Here is a 25,459-nt window from a genome sequence, read left to right as displayed (position 1 = left end):
CCTACAGCGAGACGAGGAAGGCCGACTACACCTAGTCGCCTACTATTCCGAAAAAATATCCCTAGCTGAATAAAATTATAATATATACGAGAAGGAGCTCATAGCTATTGTTAAAGTATGCAAATATTGGAAGATCTATCTGCAAGGAGCTAAGTATCCAATTATTATCTATACTAACTATATGAATCTTCGAACCTTCATAACTACTAAGGTCTTAGATAATCGACGGTTAGCTAGGTGAGCTAAGGAACTTGCCTCTTTTGATCTTGTAATTAAGTACGTGTAAGGAAAAGACAACGCTAGAGCCGACGCCCTAAGCAGGCTGCCAGGGTACAAAGGAGACAAGATTTATAATAAAACCGCCTTACTTAAGGAATTAGATAATAGGGACTTAGTCCCCCACATCCGAGAAGCAGCGGCCTTAGAACTTAAGGGACCCTGGGCAGAAACACTGAAGAAAGCTCAGGAGCTTAAAAGGTCTCTCCTAAAGACCAACAACTACACCGCGGTTAAGAAAGGATACGTGCGAGTAAATAGGAAGCTATAGCTCCCGCCTAGCCTGACTAAGGAATATATTTAGGAACAATATAGACTACCTGCATACGGATATTAAGGGGTACGAAGAATATACCTAAGGATTTCGCGATACTACTAGGGCGAGGGACTTCGTGTAGTAGTTAAGGAGGTAGTTGGAAATTGTGATGCCTGTATTAGGAATAAGCTAACTAGGCACGTACCTTATAGGCAGATGATCATAGTACCTATACTACTATAACCTTGGAAATCGATATCATGGGATTTTATTAGACTATTACCTATATCTAAAGACCCGGCCACAGGAGTTAGCTATGATATAATACTAGTTATCATAGAGAGACTTACTAAATACATGAACCTAGTACTAGTTAAATTAACGCTTACGGCTGAGGACTTAGCGCAGGTATACCTTAAAGAAGTAGTCTCTAAGCGTGGAGTACCGGAAGAAATAGTATCCGACCGGGATAAGCTGTTTACATCTAAATTCTGGAAAGCATTAACGAGTTTCCTCGGAACTAAACGAAAACTCTTAATAGCATTTCACCCTTAGACAAATAGAGGAAATGAACGGATGAACTAAGTCGTTGAAGTATACTTACGATACTATATCAACTACTAACAAGATAACTGGGTAGGACTACTACTACTTGCAGAGTTCGCCTATAATAGCTCGACCACGGAAATAACTAACGTAACACCATTCTTCGCTAACTACGGTTACGAACCTGTCGTATACAGAGAACCTAACCTAACAGTTGAGGATAATGATGCGGCTCGCATCTAGGTCCAGAAGATTCAGGACCTACACAAGGAATTATCCTAGGAACTCTAGTTCGTAGTAGAAAGAAACGTATACTACTACAATAAAACGCGTAGCTAGGAGCTAACGCTACAGGAGGGGGATAGGGTTTATCTTTTACGGAAAAACATCAACACGTAGCGGCTAAGCGACAAATTAGACCACAAGAAATTAGGACTGTTTAAGATCAAGCAAGTTAAAGGACCTTTGAATTACGAACTCTAACTGCTGAACACGATGAAGAAGGTATTCCTAGTATTCTATATATCCTTATTGGAAAAAGCACTACCGGGCGTACTACTAGCCCCAAAAATAATCGCAGAACCTATTAATCTAACGCTGTCGGTATGCGGTTCACAGTACGCATATCGCATATCTTGTTTAGACGGGTATATCGACTACACTGAGTTAGTTTGGGATCGCGGGGCGACACATAGTCTTTGTAATTCGCATTTTCATATCTGGTACAGGGTGCTATGATTTTTCCACTTAATTCAATCTGTCGCCTAAGCGTAATATGATCGACTCTTTTAGTTGAGCGTTCGGGTGGTATGATGAAAGAAGAAGACGGCCGTGGGCAGTCGTCGATATTTCCTTAGGTATACTTAAGCGTGAGGACACGCTAGGCTAGAAGGGGGATAGTGTCACGAACTAGGCTCAGTCTTGGTATAAGTCACGGGTTAGCACCATAATACTAATAGTACTACCAAGTGGATAGCACCAGTCGGTGTTTAGTACTAAAGGGTTGATAGTACTATTGAGAGAATAGCACTAACAAGAGAATAGTACGAATTAGCGAGTAGTACTATACTCCACGCTTATTGTTATAATAATAGTTATGTTAATCACGGTGGATATAGGTCACGTGATATACTAGCTTGCTAGACGGGCTTACGGGCTTACGCGCCCTACAAGACGTCTTACACGGCTTACACAGGAAGTCGGAAGTTCTATATAACGAGTAGGTAGTTTCCTAGATAGTAGAGCTTCGTGCTTAAATTAAATAGCAAGTTTACACCTAGTTTACTACTGCTTATAACGTCTTAATTCCTATTGAGAATCGAGTGTCTTATTACCTTACTTTATAGCTAATACTAACCGACGAGTCTGTACTCACGACACCGACCGAGTTAGAAACGTTACAGGTATCTTGAACTATTATAAGTATCTATCGAGTAGTTTTAGAGTCAGGAGGAGTTAGAGCTTTTAAGCTAGTAGAGATTTAACAAAAGATAAGAGAGGCGAAGGTAATAAGCTTAGCTTAAAGAGCCTCTTGAGTCAGAGAGTATAGAGGCAGTAGACTAGTATGTTTCTAACTAATCTGCTAAATCAGTTACTTTATAAAAAGGTCGAAATTACAAGCAAACTAATATTTATTATTAATAAGAGACTGAAGCTGTAAGGCTATCTGTATAAGCTTTAAGTCTATTAAGAGAGAGAACAGACAGGCTTAGCGAAAAGGTCTATAAGTAGTCGGAAAAGGAGGGAGAAAGAGAAGGAAGAGCTAGCTGTAGTTATAGCTAATCCTTAAAAGACGTTGTAGTCATTGAGTTTTACAGTAAGGTGTAAGCTAAGGTTTTAAGGGGGTATTAATACCGTCGATTTAAAAGTTTGCAGGTGAGTCGATTAAAGGAAGAAGAGTTGTTTAAAGGAGGTAGCCGTAAAGTCAGATATTAGTATTTGACCTTAATATAATATAACGTGAAGCAAGTAAAAGGTGGTTCGAATACTTAAAATATCAAGGTGTAGAACCAGAAGGGTTCTGCCTGAAGGTTATATATACGAATAAGGGTTAGTAGCCTGAGGCACCTAAGATACCACCTGAATCGTCACAAGATATATAAAAGCTATTCTTTTCTATAATAATAGTATACTTATTAAATATTAATAATTTAGATTAGTTTAGAACTTATATTAGTTTAGTTATAAAGCTAGCCTAATTAATTGCTTCTTATTTTCTTACTAAGAATATCTTATCTCTTAGAATAAGAGTATTATTTATTTATATTCTTATAATTCTGAACTTATTAGTTCCTTTAATACTTATTAAAAAGCACGAGTTATAAGTTAATATTTCTATTTAAAAGCTCTTTATATAGTACTTATAATATATATTAAACTAATAGTTTCTAGACTTAAGTATATTATATAATAAAAGTACTATTATAAATATTATACTAAGTAGAAACTCGTTAGTAATCTCTGTTAGTAGCTATATAAATATCTTACGAAGAAGCTTTATTACTACTTAAGTATAAGCCTAAGTAATATCTTATATTATTAGCTTTAATTTAGAGTTATTCTAAATATATTCTAAATAGCTAAGTACTATAGCTAAGTATATAATAAGTCTTTAACTAATCTATTAGATTATTAGTAATTAAATTAAGATCTCTTATTTACTCTTATTATTAAAGTATTAAATAATAAGCCTAGATTTCTTATATAAGCTTACTATCTCTTTACCCTTAACTTAGTTTACTATTCTAGACTTAAAGATACACTAGTCTTTTACCTTAGGGTTATCTTTATAAATAAGGATAAAAACACCTCTTTTAATAAGGGCTTTATATTTTACTTAATAGGATCTTTAGAATAGTAGTCTCGGGGTTATAATCTTACTTTTTAATTATAGCTAGATAAAAAGCTCTTAATCTCTTATCTCTTTCTCTATTAAGAACGCCTTAGTATTATATACTATATATATCTTAGTATTATAATTATTATTAATTATTAGTAATCTATCGATCTACTCTATAAATAAGATCTTAATATAAATAAGTTTTAGTATTAATTCAGATATCTTCTAAGTTTATTATTCTTAATATTAAGTATCTTCTAGTAATTTTTCTTTTCTTTACTTAATACTAAAGCTATTTATAGTAAATAGTTAAATAAAAGTAAAATAAAATATCTATATTTTATTATTTTTTATATTAATCTTATAATCCTTATTATTTATTCTTAAGAAATTATAAGGTCTTTTTTACTTTTTAGATTTCTCCCTCTAAATAAGTACCTTATTATTAATCTAAAGATTATAAATATAAGTAGTTTTAAAGCTATTTCAAGTAGCTAATATATTATTAACTTTTTATATAGTATAAAACTTATATATAGCCTTTATAGCTTTCTTAATAGTTACTACTTATTATTTAACTAATAGATTAAAAGGATCTAATTCTGTTATCTTAGGGTATATACTAAAAACTAGTAATATAAAGACTAAGCTATTAAGTCTAGCTATATTATTTATAGCTTTAATAGCTATTTATAAGCGTTCCTTAATGTTAAGATCTTTATATTCTTTTATAATAATTTTATAAGTATAGTAAAGTAAATAGTAATATCTCTCTACTTTACTAATAGAATAATATACCTCTACTAAAATAAGTTTAGAGATAGTTCTAACTAACCTAAGTGAGCTCTAAAACTCCTTAAAGTTAAAGTTTATTCTATAGTTATAAACTGTAAAATCAGGTAGTTCTAAATATATATTAATCTATATAGCTTTAAATATATTAAATATAGATTAAGTAGATACTAAACTAGACTCTTTTCAAAGCTATCTCGCTACCTTAAATCTTATTACCTTATTAACTATATAAAGGGTATATTAATTACTAAATATTATAATATTAATATAAACTATATAGTTAAAGTTAATATTATTATAAAGTCTAAATCAGAACTAATATAAAGTATCTATATACTTTTAATAATACTTATATATCTCTTTTACTTATTATATAATATCAGAATCTAGTATATAACCTACTTAGTTTAAAATATATTATAAATTTTATACTAATAAGTAACTAAATCACTTATAAAGTCTATAAATCTCTATTTCTATTAGGTGATAAGCTAATATATCTCTATCTAAATACTCTAATAATTAGTAATATTAATCTAAAAGAAGCTATATATACCTACTTTTCCGGATAATTTAAGTACTTAATATCCCCTTAAACTAAGGTATTAGTAAGGTTATTATAGTAGATCCCTAGCTTATTAAGCTATTAAAGGTATATTAAGAATAGTATATTAGTATCTATAATTATAAATTCTAACTATCTAATAAGTATATTAATTATAATATTTCCTAATACTACTCTTATACTAGCTCTGAATTAGATCTAATAACGCCTCGCTTCTCTTTTATTAAATATAACTTTTTAGGTTTATTATAAAGCTCGTAACTAATTAAGACTACTTATATTTCTTTTTAACACTCTAGTATTAATTAAAAGACCTTAAAAAACTATCTTAGACTATTAAGTAATAAAAGCTTTTATTATTATCTTAAGCTTAAGTTACTCGATTATATTTTAGAGGATATAAATTACTTTACGCTCCTTAAGGTACTAAAGAACTTACCTTATATTATATTCTATTTTTAACGTATAAAATATAGTAATAAAATATACTATTCTATCTTTATCCTTTATATCTGCTTTAGTATTATTAGAATAGTTATTATTATCTTCTATAGAAGTATTAGAATTATCTTTTTTATAGTCTTTATTAGGTCTCCTGAACTAGTTCTAATTAAGCTCCGAATCTAACTCCTCTTTTTTAAAGTATATTATATATATCTTATAAGACTTATCTATAAGCTTAATACCTTTAGCTTTTTATTCTATAAAATACCTTACTTTTAAAGCTACTTACTTTTAGTTAGAGTAATAGTTACTATAATAGTCTATTTTCTTATAGATAATATATCTTATATAGCCTAAGAATACTTTAAATCTATCTCTATATTTATTCCTTAGAGATAACTTTATCTTTTAGTCTAAGTAATAAGTATTACTATCTATAATATATATTTAAGACTAATTTATATTATTCCCGGAATATCTCTTAGATCTAAATCTAGAATCTTATATTATTTTTACGCTTATAGCTGCGTAAAAGCTATCTATTAATATAAAAAACATCAGAGGTAGCTTAAATAAAGCTATTTTAAATAAGGGATTTCCTAAAACCTCTTATACTAGCTTATTATATAATATTTCGTTATTTTATATACTATTATCTTTAAGACCTAATTAGATACTTTATAGCTCTCTTATGAAGTTTTCTAACTATATTAGAGCTAATTTACTTTTTTAAAGTAGCTTATTTTAAAATATAAAAAAGGTTATACTAAACTATCGACTTAAGTATTAATTAGCTCTCTTCTCTATCTTATAATTATTATAAGTAGCTCGTACTAGCTTATTAAATAAGTACCTCTTATTTTAAAAGTACTAGTAGTAGTATAATAAGGCTTTATCTTAGAGTATAGATAGAAATACCCTATACTATAGCATAAACTCTGCTAATACTTATTAATAAAAGTTAGTAAAATTATAAAGCTTCTTATTAAGATAATCTCTAGCTTTACTATATTAAAGCTTTTTAGTATATATCTTACTAAGGCTTACTAGCGATTTTACTTATTCTAAAGAGATTAGTTCTATAATATACTAACTTAGATAAATAAGCTCTGAATATAGTCTATTTTAGCTAAGTACTTAAAAAGGAGGTAATATCTTATCCCTTAAGTATATTATAAGAGCTAAGGTAGGATCTAGTAAACTATTATCTCTTAGTTTTTATACTAAAAGCTGATTAGTATACTATCTCTTTAGTCTTATTAGAAATAACTCCTTTCTTTTAATATTAATAAAAGAAGAGGCTTTATAGAGATCTTTACCTTTTATAAAGAGTTTAATATATAAAAGTCCTTAAGAGTCCGGATATTAAAATAAAACTTATTCTTTTAAAGGATCACTTATTTATATCCTCCCTTAGCTATTTTAATACTTTATCTTTATATTCTTAAGGGCTATAATCTCTATAAATAGAAATAATATATTAAGCAAGTTTTAATAAAGTATTTATTATATTTAGTTCTCTCTTTAATTATAAGTCTAAACCTTATCTAAAAAGAGGCTAAATAATAAGTCTGGTAGTAGTTTAGTTTCTTATCTATCTAACTAAGTATTCTCTTATACTTAAACTACTATTATAAGAGCTTAAGAAATCTATAATCCCTTTTAATATTAAATATAAACTTAATTCTTTAAAAGATAATCTTAGAGCTTTTATTATTACTTACTTATTATCTTCTTAAAATTATCTGCTATTTAATCTGGAAAGTATTCTTAAAAGTCTTAAAATAATATCTTTTCCTTAATACTCTTCCTTATAAAATAATCTATAAATCCTTAAACTAGACTATTAATATCTACTACTATAAGACTAGCTAAAAGTGCTTTAAAAGCTAGTGTTCTATCTTATATTAAGGTTCTACTACTTCTTACTTTTACTTTAGGTTATTTTATAACTTAGTTTATTAAAGTCGCTATTATACTAGAGGCGATTTATAAGTGTTTTAAAAGTATCTTTTATATCTCGGAAATATCTAATTAAATAGCTTCAGAAATATCTTAATAACTATTAAAGAGTAGCTATTATTTTTTAGTAGTATAGAACTTACTTTACTTAATTTTAATAAGAGTTCTCTAGTTACTCTATAAAGCTTACTTTATTTAGTTTTAATAAAAGCTTACTAATATTAATTTAGTATTATATCTTAAGAGTTAACTTTATTGTATTTAACTTATCTATTTTATAGTATAAAGTAACTACTAATTAGTATTAGTATTATATTAGTAAATAAATAATAAGTATATATTAATATATATTAAAATCTAAGGTTTAGTTTAAAAGTGTTTAAAAATTATATATTATAAAAAGTATCTAAGAGTTATAATATATACTACCTCCCGAATAACCTTCGGTTTATATTTAAAAGTAGTTCTTCTTCTAACTAAGATTATCTATCCTTTCTGATTACCTCCTATACTTCTATAATATAAGTTTACGAACTAATAATATAACTTATATAATATATTAGATTCGTATATATATAGAGTTTAAGAAGGAATACCTTAAGAGAGTATATTACTAGAACTTAATATTACTCTTAAGAAATTCCGGAATAATAATTAAGTAGTAGTAAAAGACTTTAATATATACTATAAGAGGTAGTTTAGAAACCTACTACTTCTAAATAGCTGCCTTACTATAAGGGTATATTTAAAGGTAATAAGAAGTATAATAGTAGATTATAGCCTTGAACTTACTCTCCTAGTAAGTATAGTTACTCGACTAAGAGTAGATATTTAGTCGAATCTATAAAGTACTATAATCGACTTAAGTTAATATAGTATTAAACTTATAGATAGACTAGCTACTTATAAAGTAGTCTTAGAGTTAGATATAATATTAGACCACTTACTAATAAAGATAGTAATCTTAATAGATTATTCTAGAACCCTGATAATCCGCTAATAAGACTATAAAACTATAGACTAAGCGACTTTCTAAAGAATACTATAAGAGCTCTTACTCTTTATAGCTGAAAGTAACGCTATAATCACGCTAATAAACCTTAATAATATTATTAATAAGGTAGTAGAAGTAATATAATAAGTAGTAATATTAGTTATAATAAAGAAGAAGTATACTAAGAGAATAGTCTTAAAGTTTATAAGAGCTTATAAAGAGGTAGTAGATAAAGTTAAAAGAGCTTAGCGCTAGTAGAATAAAGTTAAGAGTATTATTTAAGATATATAGGAGTTTATAATAGTAAAAAGAGCTAAGAAGAAGGCGATTTAAGTCGCTTAAAGAGATATTTATAAGGAAAGAGTATCTAATATATAAGATAAGAAAGAGTTGTAGTTACTAGCGAGATAGATAAGATAGAGAGGTACTAAAGTCTTAGCTTTTACGCTAGATATTAGGAAAAGTAATAGAAAGTTAGTAGAAGATATAGAAAGTAAAGTAGAGGTACTATAAGCTACTTTCTTCTCTTAACTTCTAAAGGTAGACTTAATAGATATATACTTTTATAACTACCTTATACTAGTAGAGAGATAGATTCTAATTAATAAGTAAGAAGTCTGAGAGGTATTAAGAGATACTTCTTTAGATAAAGCTCTAAAAGAAAATAGAATCCCTAATAGAGTCTTAAAGGCTATAATAGATTTTTTAGTTCCGATTTATACTAAACTCTTTAACTAGTTCATTTAACTCTAATACTATTTATAAGTTTAAAAGATTAGTTATAATAGTACTAAGAAAGCCTAAGAAATATAACTACTTATAACTAAAGTTATATTATTTAGTAGCTCTTATAAATATAATAGGAAAAGTTATAGATATTATCTTAGTAAAGAGAATATAATATTATATGGAATAATATAAGCTTCTTCTAGTGTCTTATACTAAGAGCTAGAAGTAGTTATTATATAAATATATAATATACTTACTCTTAGAGAAAGTATATATAATATAAAGGAAATATAAAATAATAAGCCTCTTAATATTTAATATCTCTAGAGCTTTTAATAATATCTCTTACGAAAGATTCTTTTATAACTTCTAAAAGTGTCGCTTACTAGAAGAGATTATTTAGTAGATAGCTAGGTACTTACGAAGTAGAACTATATATATAAGCTTTATAAAGGCGTTAGTATAAAGTTTAAAGTCCTTATTAGAATCCCTAAGGGCTTACTACTATTACTTATCTTATACTTATTTTATAATATAGACTTATTAGAGATAAGTTGTTTAAAAGAGCTAATAATAAGCTATATTAATGATATTAGCTTTATAATAGAAGAAGCTACTACTAAATCTATAGTGTAGAAACTAGAACTCTTATACTTAAAAGTAAAAGAATTAGCCTAGTGATATACTTTAATATTTATATTATAGAAGTATAAGCTTATATACTTTATCTATGAGAGTAATAAAAGGAAAATCTTAGTATAAGATAAATTAGTTAATCTTAGAAATAGTATAGAGATATAAGTAAAGACTTATACTTACTACTTAAGAATTATCTTAGATAGCGAACTAAATAATATAAAGTATATAGAATATATTAAGATATAAGTAGAGAAATCTCTAGCTCTAAGTAGAAAGTATTAAATATAAATATATTAATATTAATTAAAGTAATTATTACTTTATAAATATTCTATAGCTATTCTACTTAGTAGATTTTAAACTCTATCTATAGGAAGAAGATAAACTAAGTAAAATAACTAAGAATACTAGATATCTTATAAAAGAAAGCTCTATACTTAGCTACTAGAGCCTTCCAATCTATAGCTATAATAGTACTTAATACTAAGATAAAGACATTTAATATTAAAGTATAGCTTACTTAGCTCAGCTTAATTACTATACATCGAATTAGAGCTTCCTTAATATACTAAAAGATAAGAATACTAAAGGAGAGAGGTATAATAAGTAAAAAACACTGAAGAAAGTTATTACTTTAAGAGCTAGAGGAGAGTATAAGATATATTATATTACTAGAGATATTTAAGAGACTTAAATAATAAGTACTAGTAGTAGCTAAATCGTAGTAGATTCCCCTTATATATATTATTAAGGATACTAAGATAGTAATAAAGTCCTATAATAAGCTATAGTAAGAGAACTTAATATTATATATATAAATCTCTACTAATAGAAGTAATATTAAGAGATAAGTAGAAGTAGCTATATAAGACCTAAAATAAAAGAAGAGGTATTAACTAGATATAGGTCTATCTTTCTAATTTATAATCTATAGCGCTAAACTATGTAGTATTTAGATAGCGCTAGATATAACTCTAAAAGATAATAATATAAGAAGACTTATTATCTTTATAGATAACTAAGTAGCGATTCTATCCTTAGTATATTCCTAGAAGTAGTCGAGCTAAATAATCCTACGGAAAATCTACTACTTAGTAAACGTCTTTTAGTGTTAGTAGGTCCTAGTAATAATACGCTAGATTCTAGCTTATATTAGTATCCCGGGGAATAAGACTGTAAACTAATTAGCTAAGGAAGCTATAAGGTAGAGGTACTAAAATAATAAGAGCTAGTTAATAATAATAAAGGGAATATATCTACTATAGCTCTTTTAGCTAATCTCGTCGTATAAGAGATAGATTAAGAAGAAGATAAGATACTAGTAGACTAAACACTAGAATTAAGGCGAGATATCACTTCTTTATAAGGAAACTTAGAAGAAGTTCTCCTAATATTATATTAACTAATATATTAATAAGCTTTATAAAGGTTTTATAAAAGCTAAGAGTTTAGTGCTAATCTAGATAAGAACTAATAAAATCAGTTTCCGCGGATACTTTTATATAATTAAATAATTAGATAACCTATAGTATAATTATAAATAAGTATACTAAATAGTTAAATATATTATTAAAGATTATAAATACTTAGATAGATTAAGAGATAAGTACTTTATAGAGGTCTATACTAATATAAAAGTATATCTAAATAACCTCGAGCTTATTCCTAGAACTATAGCTTTTATATTAGCTATAAGTCTTATAAACCCGATAGCTTTATATATGAACTCTCTACTAGAGTAATATTCTATACTTTTATAAGAGGCGGCTAGAGCGGCAATTTGGTGATAATATAATAGGGAAATTTAAGCTCTTTACTAGAGAAGGGCTATAATAATAGTAATATATATTAAAACAGGAGCAGAAGGCTTAGGGAGTATATAAGATTATATAGAATTATATAAGTTTTTAATATTATTTAGATTTCTTTTATTTATACTAGTTTCTTTTATACTCTGATTAGCTCTAGATACAGGGCTAATTAGCCCGTGATTATATATATAACTAGTCTGTAATAGTATATCTGCATAGTGCTAGATAGTAGCTAAATAGACTATAGATTCGAAAAAAAAAAAAAAAAAGCCTCTAGACAGAACCAAGGACGCCGTGTCGAGGTAAAGGGGTGCCCTATTGCTAGATGATGGTTGAAAAATGAAGGAAAACGGCAAAATTGTTATTTAAGGCGAATCGAAGAGCAGTAACCTCAATTCTATTTGCTGCATGTTAGGTTTTTGTCTTGCTTGTTCTGTGTTTAGGTTCAGACGAACATCTCCGCAATAATGTATTAGTAAGCAGGTGGACACAGCCGCCTGCCCTGGAAGAGTCCGTGCTGGGATTTCTCAAGGCTCATAATCCATATTCTTTGTTCATTCCTGGACCAGATCGCGTTCACGCTTACGTCGACGGCATACCATCGCAACACTGCTACAAGCATATTGATGTTACTTCGATAGTCGATTTTAGAGGGCACACTCGAGGATCTGCCCTCCTTGATCTCGATAGTCACGCGGGAAGGTATCGTTCGCGCTCCCATCCACATCGAGTATTTCAACCTCCCAAAACTTCTCTTCGACCTCAACGCGCATACGAACATATCGAATTGTCGAACTTGATCTCATATCTAACACGCAAAGATGGATGCACCTCAGCGTGCGAATGCTGCGCAGCTAGCAGCAAGAAACATCAAGGCAAAGCCGAAAGGGAGGACAGGCCGTACCGTGACAGGGTCCCGATCTGACTCGATACCACAATTTGCCCAACCAGCGCAGAACGGAAATGGACTCTTTGGTGGAAGCATACAAGGCTCAGGCTCCTTTGACTTCTCTGCTCCCGGGGGGATGACTTTTGCGGCCCCTCCATTTGGTAGCAATGCAACACCCTCACCGGACGTGTCAGACAGCGAAGGCCGATTCCCGGGAGATGATAGAGCTATGAAGAGACAGTTTGGAGGTTCATCAACGATGCAGCAGAGTCAGCCGGCCACGGTTCAGTCTGGTTCATTCGGCCAAAGTTCGGTCAACCCATTTGGAACGTCAACAGCACAAGCAGCTCCGGGTGGCAACATATTCTCATTTGGCAGCTCAACAGGGCCAGCAACTTCAGATGCTTTCAACCATGGAAATACGCCTACAAGCAACCTGTTCTCCTTTGGTGGTATTTCACAGCCTGCGCCAGCAAGCCCCAGCGTTAGCTTCGGATCTGGACCACCTGCAGACAGCAAGCCGGCGGGCAGCCCTTTTCAATTCGGCCAGCAAGCCACGAAACCTCAGTCATTCAATTCGCCCTTCAACTTCAGTTCTTCCGCGCCTCAAGAGAAACCAGCGACTCCTCAGCCTCAGAAGTCAGCCTCGCTCTTCAATTTCGGCTCAACAGCAGAACAAAACACCCCGCAAAGCCAAGCACCAAAGTCCCCTTTCATTTTTGGATCGAAAGTAGCGCAGGAGAAGTCTGCAACTACCCCGTTTGTATTTGGTCAAAATCCAGCTCCGGTATCAAATTCTGGCGTGAACTTTGGCTCCCAACCTGCGACTGCGCTTCCTCTCAGTAACCTATTTGGACCCTCTACTTCTCAACCAGTACTGACTCCGAACGTCTTTGGCCCGACTGCACCAACGAGTAATCTGTTTGGAAGCACAACTCCTTCTATGAACAACCTGGGTGGAAGCAGAGACGAAAGCCCAGCATCTACTAGCAACAACTTGTTTGCCAAGCCACCAGCTACTACACCCTCAACTTCTGGCTCACTGCCGACGTCCAACATCTTCGGAGAGCAGCGGCCTCCGGCGCCTAATAACATCTTTGGCGGCTTGAACAAACCGTCGTCCACAGCCAACGGGCTTGGTAGTACAGGCAAGACATTGACAGCAGCGAGTAATCTATTTGGCCAGGCCAACTCCGAGCAGTCAGGAACGAACGACCCTTTCGGAGCTCTGAACAAGCCAGTTGATGAATTCGTGAAACAGCATCAGGGCAACAGTGGCTTCAGAGGTAGTTCAAATAGTGTTGAGAGCGTGACTTCATTAGCGGAATCGAGTTCTCCATTCAAGAAAGCGCCCTCCCTCTTTGGTCAATCTTCTCCTTCAGTAAGTTTCTCGCCCCTCCCTTTCGCTTACCCAAATTCCTGGCTGTTATCGTCCCACCACAATCTGCAATAGCAAGCGCGCTCAATATCAAGGAGCCTCTCGCTAACTGCTCAAAGAACCATAACAACAATGGCGCGACCAATAGCGCCAGGCCACAGAATCTGTCTACTTCAACACCGCCTTCTTTCCAACACATTCCCAAGATCTCTTCTCCATTGACAGACGCTCCCATGGCAGCCAGTCAACCTCCACCAAGCGGGATGTTTCCCAATCTACTCCAGCCAAGCAAGGGCTTACAGCAGGAAACTCAACACAATGTACAGGTGAACTTTCTTGGTTCCTCATTCCCTCTATCAGCCGATCATCCAGCCTTGGCCTCTGGACCCGACCCCTTCAATATCACAGACGAGCAGGTTGCTAAGGTCTTGCCTGGCGACGTGAAAGATGACCCGCAAGTCAAGGCGAACTGGATTACAAAGTACCGGATCGATGCCATGAATCAAGCAATGTCGGCCATGTTTGAAGTGCTCCCTGCAGATGTCAATCCTCGTCCCACATTACTTCGCTATATTAAGCTGCGAGGGAAATTGGTAGAGGAACACAATGCTTGTCAGGAACGACTCAGCCGGAGCGGCAGAAACAGCAGCAATTTCGCAAGAGACACTGCTACCAACCCATTCCGGGTTGTTGGCTCAGCCACTACGGGTCAAACACCTACCAAGCGCAAGCTGATTTTGGATGAAGACCGAGAGAATGAAAATCCTACCGAGCGAACGAAGGAGCAATCAACACAAGGAGAACTTCCAGCTACTTCTGATCCCAAGCCTTCATGTAATGGCAACGTTAGCAGTGCAGCCAGCAATGCTTTACAGGAGCCCGGTTCTGACAAACCGGCGGCCGTCAGTCATAATGGAAATCCATCATCCAACTTCGCCACTCCTTCCCCGATGAAGAACAAAAGAAAAGCCGAAAATCAGATTACCAAGGACACCGAAGAGGTGAGCCCACTGAGACAGATCAAGACACCTAGATTGAATGGTAGTACTGTTGGATCCAACACTTCAAACATTTTCAAAAACATTCTCGACAGCCCTTCACCATCAAAGTCAAGTAGCCCCACAAAGTTCAGCCCAGAAAAGAAGACTGCTCCTCTCCCGGAACCAAGAGAGGAAACTTCTAGGATCAATCCGTTCGGGAAATTGCCAGTGCCCGCCTCGCCTCCTAAATCCAGCTCCTCTCCAGTTGCATCAGCTCCTTCGGCCACATTTACCTCTAAGGTAGCATCGCCATCCCCAAGCGTTTTCGCTCCACTGAACACCCCGGGTGCGAATACAACATTCGACCCCGAAAAATCCAAGACTCCCGGGTTGTTTGGCACTCCAACTCCTGCCGAGTTGAAGACGTTCATTCCAAATGTTGCAGGCCGCGTCCCTAAGAATCCATTCTCCTCTAAGCCTACAGGTGGAACCACGAACGATACCGTGTCGGCAGCAAAGGGAAGCACTCTCAAGCCACCTACCTTCTCGACAGTGCCTGTGGATTTCCTTGCTCAGTTCGGCAAAAAAGCTTCGGAGGATAAAGAGGATAATGAGAAGAAGCTCCTACAGAAGGCAATTGATGCGGACTATGATTCTGATGACGGTGATCTGGAGGATTTCAAAGCGAAATACTATGAGAAACGTAGGAATGAACTGAAGGCATTGGAAGACCTGGCAAAGAATACGCGTAATGCTTTCGTCCCCAACTCTGACAAAGCAGACTCAGACAAGTCTGTTTCAACGAGTTTGACGCCTGAATCCTTAAACAAAGTTGTCACATCGAAGCCATTTTTTGGTCAGAACAGCGCCAATCAAGGTTCGGGAAACAGCGTCTTCAGCTCTTTGAACGTCTCTAGGACTTCAACCCCAGGACCTCTGGGAAGCAGCACCGGTTCTGTTCTTGATGGACATGTATCGACTAAATCAATCTCGTTCGGTGGCAATATTTTCGGCCACCTTTCTGATGCAGATAGTGGGAAGGGCAACGATGCTGATGATGAAAGCGCAGATGAAGAAACTGATGGAGATGAAGAGAATCGAGATCCCAACTATCAGCCAGGTGATGATCCCAGCGGACCGGGTACACCGGCTTCAGAAACCGGAGATGGAATTGCTTCTGCAAAGAAAACGAACCTTTCCAGTAGTTATGGCACTCTCAAGGCAAACCCATTCGGTTCAGGTTCTAGCACACCAGGTGGAAGCCTGTTTGGTAGAGTAGGAAGTAAAGAACCAGCCACAGAAAGGGAGCAAAGTGGCACATCAACTCCGGGACGCAGCCTTTTCGACCGAATTGGAAGCAGAGATACTCCAGCAGAGAAGGAACATGGTGGTAGTACTACTCCTGGGGGCAATCTCTTTGATAGAATCACCAAAGATAGTAATGGTAATCCTGTTCGGCACATCTCTACCGAGGAGAAGGAGAACACTCATCCAAGCACATCCAATATCTTCAAGGATGCTAGCAGCCCCTTCAGCAATCCTTTCAAAAAAGCCACTGGAGCGCCTACCGACCAGACTTGGAAACCAGATAGCCCCATAAGATTTGGCGCAGCAGCAGATACCGAGACGAGTGTTTCAGCACCCACTGTCAGCATCACAACGGCCACACCTACGAAAACAGGCAATTCTTCAAATATCTTTGGCGGACCCACCTCGGCTCCTGCATCCAACTCATTCGGTAGCAAGGATCCAAAGCCTACTCTGTCCAACCTCTTTGGCAGCTCCAGCAGTGCGAAGGGGCCATCCTCAGGAAATGTTGGCTTTGGTTTCGGAGCACCTAGCGTCACGTCCTCACTCTTCCCATCTGCTACTGGCTCTGCAAACACCTCGAGGGCAACCTCTCCAGGCGTTACGACTGATGCGGACAGTGGTGTGGATGGAGATCCTGACGCTGAGGTCCACGAGCAGATCAACCTGACATCTGGTGGCCCTGGTGAGGAGAATGAGAAAGTTCTGTTTGAAGTCCGTGCAAAGGCACTCATGTTCACTACAACCCCTGAAGAAGGTAGCAAGTGGACGACGAAAGGCTTGGGACCTCTCAGAGTTCTCCAGGATAAAGATACGAATGCTGTTAGAATGCTACTTCGTGCTGACCCCCTCGGCACAGTTATCCTGAACAAAGCGCTTCTTTCCCAAGTCAACTACGAGGCAGCGGCAAAGACAGTTAAGCTTCTCGCAAATGCTGGTGATGGGAAGGGCTTGGAGACATGGCTCTTGCAAGTTAAGACAGTGGAGTTAGCAAAGGAGTTGGCAGAGGTCCTGGAGAAGAATAAGTCATTTTGAGAAATGACGTGGATGGTGCATATGGTCATTGGTCCATTCACTGGTTGATCTAGGGAGGGGATCTGGGGTCAGACTTGTATTTCCGCCGGTATCTTCATGTGGGATGCGTGTCTTTCAGTGCGGTGACCCAACGTGGCTCCGTGTTTCGGTTGGACAAGAGGTCATCGAGGACTGCATGGGTGGCGTTGCATAGCGATTGTTTTCTATCCCCGCATTATAGATGTAATACTACGTTCATGATTTTAAGAGAACTTGACTTCGAGCGAAGAAATGGCCGAGTGGGCCTGTGTCCCAACGGCATCTCCTGCGCTTATCTCGATGCTCTGTGTAACCATCTTCATCTTTGCTCTCAGCCGTTCCGTCCTGTCAGAAGGGTTGTCAAATAGGCACTTGCCCATCATGAGTGCATGAGATTCCAAGAGGAGATGCATTTAACTAGCCACAACCAATCCGAATCCTTGCATTCTCTCGATCTTCAGAGTTGACAACTGCCTCTAATAATGTCGAAATTAGACTATTTTCAGGCCAGGGGCCGGCTTCCCAAGCCACCCTAACGCCGCCCCTGAATCGATGAGGATCAGAGTATTCCTCTACCTCTCTATCGTACAAACTCCAAAGCAAGGCGATATCAATTAGAATAACCCAGCTAAAATCTAATTTTGAGTATCGAGGCTCGTTTCTTGACGCAGATTTTGGACACTCTCACCATCATCTCCGAACTCAGTGACGATCCAAAGACAGAATTGCTCCCACTCGATAGCCCACTGCTGCATCCTCTGAGCTCTCATCCCACTTCCAAGTGAAGCTTCCTTGATGCCGGCAACCCATTCTGCTTGGGTTTGGTCCTCGAAAGCTGCCCATCGGACACTGTTCTCAGCCAAGGAGCCGAGACCAGCCAATCCAAGGTTTTCCCAGCCCTGGAGAGCTTGCCAGAAGTCATGGGTCATTCCGTTAGTACCCTGCCCCAGAATAGCTGGATCGTCGTTGGAAAGAGAGCAAGCAACGCCGCGAGAAAGTAGTGCTGGGAGGGGGTGAGACATGACTGATGCGCAGAGACGGAGGATTTCGTTAGAGATCGGACAACTCTCAACGAGAATCTTCTTTTCCTTAACCACTTTACAATAGTCAGCGTGTGTATCTTTGAATAATGTTAACTCTGCTAGTTGGAAATCTGACCACCAAAAGTTGCAGAGTCCTTGAGACTTGATAGAGAAGGGCTACTTACTGTCGATGAGGAGAGGGTGCTTGAAAAGGGAAAATCCATGGCCAATTCTTCTGGTGCCGAGGAGAACAGCGTCAAAGAGGTTCTGGTCAGTATCGTTCCCATCACCGAGTGTTTCTCCCGCGTGGAAGAAGAATGGTAATTCGATTCCCTCTTGAACGCACTGCTTTTTGAACCAGAATAACTCTGGGAGTAGGTCTTTCAGCGGTCGACCCGGATCCTCTTGACCAACCAAATCGTAACCAGACACCAGATGGGGGTATGCGAGTTTGATTGCAATACAAGCGTCCATGTCCTCAACGATCTTTCTAGTATCAAGTGCTCGGAGTCCTGTAATTGATGTCAGCGTCAAGAAGGCAGATATTCGGACCTGAATGCCAGAAGTTCCTGGCAAAAAGCATACCAGTCCAGATCATTCGAGTTCCCCAGAACTCTCTTCCTTCCTCGGAAGCCTTGAATTTTTCAATTTCTTCACCAAATATCTTGAACATCCTATCATATGTCGGTTCTGGCTCTTCCGAGCCTTCGCGGTAGTAGTAGAAGGCAAATGCCAGTCTCAAGTCGACCCATCTGACTCCATCGGCAACTAATTGCTGCATCATTCGTCTCATGAATAGCTTGAAAATAGGCTCGTAGAAGATAATTGAGTTGAGAATGATAAAGCAGGATTGGAACTTCCTCCATACGGCGTCAACACCGTGATGGTGCTCAATCGACTCGTTGAGTGTGATGGTAGTTCTCTCCTTCAACCAGGATAGAAAGCCATTTCTTCCGCCATTTGGGAAAGCATCTGCTGCTTTGGTGAGGAGAATCGGGGTATGTGGCACATATTCAGGACTCCAAATTGAGGCATCAATTCCTGGAATGATTGTTAGTGACTGTCCAGTCTTACGCTCGCGACAGAACTTACCTTTCTCGGCCTTAAAGAATCGGAAGTTGAACTCGCTGATTTCAAGATCCGTTTGGGTGGCCAATGGTTTTGGACTTCGGATATGCATTCCCGGTGTCTTCAACAGAACGTCATACAGGTAGTCGAAATCCACCATAGCATCCATATGGGCGTGTAGCAGAGCGCCCTTTGGCATCCGCCTGATGATCTGCCATAATTTTGTCTTCTCCATCCTCTCCTTTGCCAGAGAGAACATCATTCCAGGGTATACGTTTGCGCCTGTCTCCTGCGCCATGTGGTCTTCGAATTCTGACGTCCATATCGTACGCTTCTCCTCGTCTCGGATCCTGTCAACTATTGCGCAGGCTTCTTTGGCCATGGGGGAGAGGGTCTCGCGGAAAGCATGGTCTATGACTGTCAGCCTGAGTACTAATCTGGTGCGCAGTACGTACCGCTCCGCTGCTTCTTTTCTTCTGTAATCAATGCCTCCTGGCCAGAAAGATACTGTTTGATGAATGGCTCATCTTTCGCAGGAATATCATGTGCAACCTCTGCCCATACATCTTCTGGCATGTGCGAAGGCCAACCAATTCGTCGAGACATGCCTGTTGTGGTTTGGCGGGGTTGTTAAGTATTATGGGAGACTTTGGTTGATGTTGCGACGAGGCACATTTAAAGCCCGTACAATTTATGGCAATTGCTGGTGCTTTACAACACAATTGTCTTAGTACCCACGATGCCACCTTCCTATAATGAGATGGTTGAATCTCATGTTTGAAGATGAATGCCGTTTTAGTATTTTCATGACCAATTTTTGACGGGATCCGCCGATAGCCAGGATAAGACGAGTTATACAGAATTCCCAGGCAGCATCACTAATGTACAGTTCACGTAAACCTGAGAGCCAGATGCGGAACGGGGTATTGATGAATTGTAATATATGTGTACACGAGGATGTTGCATGCCCCCAGCACTCTACAACTTCGCCTTGGTTTGAGCCTTCTTGAGGATAGGTTCCATCTTTGTAGCTTTCATGACATCTCCCTTAACCTTCAGCTTTCCTGACATGAAGAGTCTCTGTGCATTTGCTTTCCCAGAGACCAGCTTGCCAAATTCTTCGTCTGATAGAGAGAGGGTTACTGTCATTGTGCGTGTTAGCTTGTATTCTGTTGCGTGTATACTGTCTTGGCTCTGCTGACTACGCCATTGTGAGGCTTCTAGTCCGAGGAGCATATACCTGTTGGCTTCTCTCCTAATCCCTTTCCAACTTCCCCCTTATTCTTGAGGTCGATGTGCCAACTCTCCGTCTCGCCGGCTTTGTTTTTCAGCGTGAAGGCGAATACGGCATTGGCTTGCTTGACGGCGTCCTTGCGCTCAGCATCGGAGGATTTAAGGGTATCGTTGATTGCATCAAAGGCTCCAGAGGCAGGGAAAGAGTCTATGAAATATTAAAACTGGTCTCAAACGGGGTGTACCAAGATTTCCATGTGTACCGTTCTTGAGAGACATGATGTATTGACGTGACGTATGGTTCATTCGTTATCTGTCGGAGGCTGCAGAAGGGAAGCGAGGGGATATTTAGACGTGGTAGAGAGAATTTGAAGGAGGGAGGGAGGAACAGAACAGCCTGCGGGTGTAATCAACTGAAGTCGATGCAAGGTATTTGTATGGTAGGTAGAGTACGCTGCGGCAATAATGCAGGTAGGATTTTTGGCTTGCTCGTGCCTCTCCGGAACACTTGTACTGCATGTGAAAGGACCTCGGCACAGCTGGAGCACATCCACTGCGGGCCAATCTGGGGTAAGGTAGCTACGAGTATCTAGACTAAGGTAAGGTAGCGAGGTATTTTAGGAAAGCTTGAGGCAGGTCGCAGCGATTAATGAGACTGTCCAGTTACTGTGCTGCAGTTGATATGATCGTTGAGACTAAGGTACTTTAACTGTATTGTAAGAGTGGACAACAGCAGACTGGAGAGTTGATCCTCGGCAGCCCTCGCTGCCTGGCTGCCTCGAACATCAGTTAGGTACCTCCGCAGTGCTGTAAACACAACTTGCACTCCAAGCCGGGACCGATAGCTGCGGACCTGCCATTTCTTTGTTTACCTAGGTCGGTTTGTTTCTGCTCAGGCGAAAACACCATTACAATATCCCGGAACATGTCTCAGCGCCTCACGGCACAGTTACAGTTTCACACCAACAGATTCCGGCAGCATCACAGTGCCTAAGACAAAGGAAGTGGTGTAGATTTGCAGCGTTGTTGCATAGCTCTTGTGCTTTTGGTTTTGCTTTCCCAGAACGGCATTTGGTGTCATGCTTAATCTCGTCAGTTCCTATACATATCTTTTTCTGAAGAACTAAACGTGGAACCTCCGATTTTGACCAGACTGTAACGTTGGTCCTTCACACACTTGTTATCGAACCCATGTTGCAGCTGGAATTCAGAGGCAGGGAAATGCCCAGTGTTTAAGTCTTTAGCCTCTGCAGACCCAAAGCCTGTAGCCTGAACCCTGGCACGCAAGGCTCGATGCAGAAGGACTTAACAATCTTCAACACAGTCTCCCAGCAGGCAACCGAGAACCATGGATGGCGGGCGGCTCTGGACGAGATTCACTCGTAGAAGGCTGGGTATCTGCCGGATACGGCAAGTGGAGAGGCATCTGGTAAGAACGCTGCGGGTGCGTATATGATACAATTAAATGCATAGTCTGCGAGAGACGTGGCATAGGAGACTGTGGATGATTGCACAGGGCAGAGCAGATTGGGCGGCGGCATTCGAAATAGGATACTGGTCATGGTCTATTGGGGGCTTGTATAGCACAGGCATGGCGAGGTATGAAAGGGAGGCTTCCAAATGTCTGAAGCAGAGGAAGAGACGTAAGTCAAGCCAACAGGTATTCTTGGAATATGCCGACCCATAAAAGCTCGGGGCGCCATGAATTGTGCCGGCGAAGGTGACTGGAGCTTGCCTTGTCTTCTCTGAAGATTGCGTTCCGGGCAGAGTACGCCAGTACCTGATTTTTTTTCAGCAAATGCTCGGTGACGTTACTGTCGCAATGTCAGCTAAAGAGCTAAGCTTTTACACATAAGTTTGAATCTGCTGGGCATATGGCAGAGTCTCAAGTGGGACGTCCATACTGGAGTATAAAACCCAGCCGCCTCGCAAACGCCTTTGTCATCGGGTAGGACTATGAGAGTGCTGTTTGTGTCTTGTTGAGCGTCGACTTCAAGGAATATTAGAGCATGTCGGCGCCTGATGATTTGTCATGGGGATTGAGGCTAGACTGGCCGCTGACTTCTGGTAGGTATCGCACGGCCTTGATCGATGTTCTACCTACCAGTAGCTTACCGTCGCCCTGTCACCATTCAGCAGGCCAACTTCCCGCCGTTGTCCCCACATAATCTTTTCTGTCTATTGCCCTAAGCTTCGTGTCCTGCCCAGCGTATCAATATTCATCTTCCTCGAGCTCCTTGATGTAGATACGGGGTTCCCCAGCATTCGGGCGATACTGCTCGAGCTCCTCCAACAGCTCTTCAATATCTCTTCGCACTTCCCCATCAGCATCCAAATCTCCTAACTGAACCTCGTTAGAACGGAACACTGTAGACAGGGAGTTACACACCTGACTTGCAATCTTTAAAGCTTGCTCAAGCGCATTTTTGGCTCCGTAGTAGTATGAACATGAGGCGAAGAGTTGGAGTGTCAAACATCTGGGAACGCGAGGGAGGTTGCGCTGGCGGAGGAGATCCATACACTTCTCTCTGCAGGCAACGTAGCGTTTTCTTTCGTACTCAGTTCGTGCCTGGGGAGTGTAAGCGTTACGATTTGTTTGTGGAATGAAAGACACTGCGTACCGCTTGGAACTTCTGCTGGATCTGTCGCTCACGGGGTGTCTTGGGCTTCTTTGAGCCTCCTCTGTCTCCGTCCTTTGTTGCTGGGCTTGATGGAAAACCACTAGGTTTTTTCTCGCTCTCAGTAGTGTTCGGAGTATTGGCTGGGGGTGCTTCGATGCAGTCTTCGAAGACTTCATCGGCGTCTGGAGACATCATTTTGTTGCTGTCCTGGACTTGTTGTGATCCTGAGTTAATATCGAAGCCGGAGGTGGTTTTGTTGCTTGTTACTTCACCTTATTTGTAGTATCGTGCTTAGGCATTGACGACTTTGTTTGCTCGTTGAACGCTAAAGAGGCAAAAGCTGCTGTCGCGAGCTTAGATTGACTTTCTCGTTGCTGAATTCATCAAGGTAGGATGGCATAGCAGATGAATCTGGTGATACTGCCGAGCTACACAATTGTAAATTGTACAGTTGCAAGAAAAGTAATACTTGACGCTACTTGAAGAGGCCACAAAGTACAGCAATCTTATCGAACAGCGTGTTTGCAATAACTTGGATGCTAACACTTCGGTCTGCCTGCTTGGAGCTATCGTTTGTCTGCAGCAGCAGAAGTCTATGCTCCCGCTTCTCCCATCCAGCTCTCTTGTGCTGCATGTCGCACTTCCCTGGCCATGGCTATCTTTGCCATCATCGCTGGTCGCATCGACAAGATTTTGCGTAGTAGTCGCTCACTCAGCAAGGAATCCCGAGGCACTTCTGGCAGCCTGGTTCCAGGTTCCAGTAGGTCGACGTCGAGCAGATGGACGAATGGCCTCGATCTTCGGCGTAACTCTCCTACCTAGGTGAAGCCGATCAGTAGATACTGACCTTCTTCACAGTCCTGGCAAGCCAGAAGTTGCAATGAAGCGTTCGCGTCAACGAGAGGCAGTGTAAGACTCGTGACACAGTGGGAAGAAACACTGGCAAGCCAGGAGGTTAATTCCCAAGGTAAAAAAATAAGTATAATCAAAGTTCCAGACATTGTCTGGATTTCAGAGATTAAACTGAAAAGAACAGATCTAGAATCTAAGTTAGCAAGAGAGCATCTGAAGGGCAAAGGGGTACTCACACTACACTTGATCTAAGCCAATAGGCAAAGAGAGCTAAGGAAGAAAAAAAAATTGAATCAGGAGAAGGAGGTTGAGGCTATATAGATATTCTATGAGGCCCGTGCTCAACTTGCCTTGCAGCAGGCGCTAGGGTGTTTGTGCTGTTTGTGCTGTTTGCTAGGTTTGCATTGTTTGCTCGGCTCGCTCAGGCACATTTTCTGTTGCAGCTGTCACGTGCTACACCTTCCATGTGCAGTCCCACCTGTGCCACCTAGGTAGGTACCGAGTAGGTACCTTCAGGTAGGTAGGTGTAGTCAGTCAACCAGCTTGAGCGATCACGTAGCATATCAATTGAACGGATTTTTGAAATTAGAAACCTGATACCTAGGATACCGCGTTCTCCACCTAACATCATCGAGACCACTAGTGCTCCTTCCGAGTATTTAGGTACAGGGGAGGACGCCTGATTCACACGTGAAGAAGGGCTTCACTCACGAATCGAACGAATGTTGGACTTTGGTCGAACACCTCCAACTTTCAATTGCTATCCTACATAATTCACGTTGAAAAACGCTATATTCAAAGCTTGCCCGCTCCGATTGCCAAATAAGAATCATATTTCTGTGAAGCATGCTCTGGACGAAACACACACCGAAGACGCAGTCACGCAGTACTTCCTTCAATAGTCAATACGGCATAGACCTCTGGCTCCATACAAACGATCTGAGAGCCGTTATGACCGTTTGGTAAACCACATTCAAAAGGGATAATCCCACACTTGCCCATGTGCTTTATACAACTTTACCATCAGTCCATTCCAGCATAAATCCACTTGCCCCACAAGACGATCTTTGAGGAATGATTTCTTTTAGGCATTTACCAAGTAATGGATCCTAGAAATCATGAATTTTCATGACTAACATTCTTCTAGATGCGTATCAGCCTGGCTCAGAAGAAGTGTGTGGAGAATATCTAACTTTGTA

The 25,459-nt window shown here is 38.6% G+C and overlaps 4 protein-coding genes across 4 annotated transcripts; 1 reads left to right on the top strand and 3 right to left on the bottom strand.

The window, feature by feature from the left end:
- Positions 1-12,108: 12,108 nt before the first annotated feature.
- Positions 12,109-17,636, top strand: ONS95_004062 (uncharacterized protein). Its single transcript, XM_058497405.1, has 2 exons — positions 12,109-14,126; positions 14,243-17,636. Exons 1-2 carry the CDS (start codon positions 12,678-12,680, stop codon positions 17,444-17,446), a joined length of 4,653 nt encoding a protein of 1,550 aa, XP_058353348.1. The 5' UTR covers positions 12,109-12,677; the 3' UTR covers positions 17,447-17,636.
- A 463-nt stretch (positions 17,637-18,099) lies between these two features.
- Positions 18,100-20,160, bottom strand: ONS95_004061 (uncharacterized protein; the record flags this gene model as incomplete). Its single annotated transcript, XM_058497404.1, has 5 exons — positions 18,100-18,560; positions 18,672-18,998; positions 19,072-19,527; positions 19,579-19,965; positions 20,010-20,160. The coding sequence occupies 5 exons, from the start codon at positions 20,158-20,160 to the stop codon at positions 18,100-18,102; spliced, it is 1,782 nt and encodes a 593-aa protein (XP_058353347.1).
- Positions 20,161-20,532: 372 nt separating this feature from the next.
- On the bottom strand, positions 20,533-21,066 carry ONS95_004060 (uncharacterized protein; the record flags this gene model as incomplete). Its single annotated transcript, XM_058497403.1, has 3 exons — positions 20,533-20,696; positions 20,795-20,995; positions 21,051-21,066. 3 exons carry the CDS (start codon positions 21,064-21,066, stop codon positions 20,533-20,535), a joined length of 381 nt encoding a protein of 126 aa, XP_058353346.1.
- Positions 21,067-22,999: 1,933 nt separating this feature from the next.
- Positions 23,000-23,603, bottom strand: ONS95_004059 (uncharacterized protein; the record flags this gene model as incomplete). Its single annotated transcript, XM_058497402.1, has 3 exons — positions 23,000-23,131; positions 23,177-23,356; positions 23,409-23,603. 3 exons carry the CDS (start codon positions 23,601-23,603, stop codon positions 23,000-23,002), a joined length of 507 nt encoding a protein of 168 aa, XP_058353345.1.
- Positions 23,604-25,459: the final 1,856 nt, after the last annotated feature.

This window comes from Cadophora gregata, assembly GCF_030347475.1.
Source record: "Cadophora gregata isolate MNR1 chromosome Unknown scaffold_13, whole genome shotgun sequence".
NCBI lineage: Eukaryota > Fungi > Ascomycota > Leotiomycetes > Helotiales > Ploettnerulaceae > Cadophora > Cadophora gregata.
Note: the sequence above shows the minus strand (reverse complement) of the source record. Positions and strands in the feature narration are given on the sequence as shown.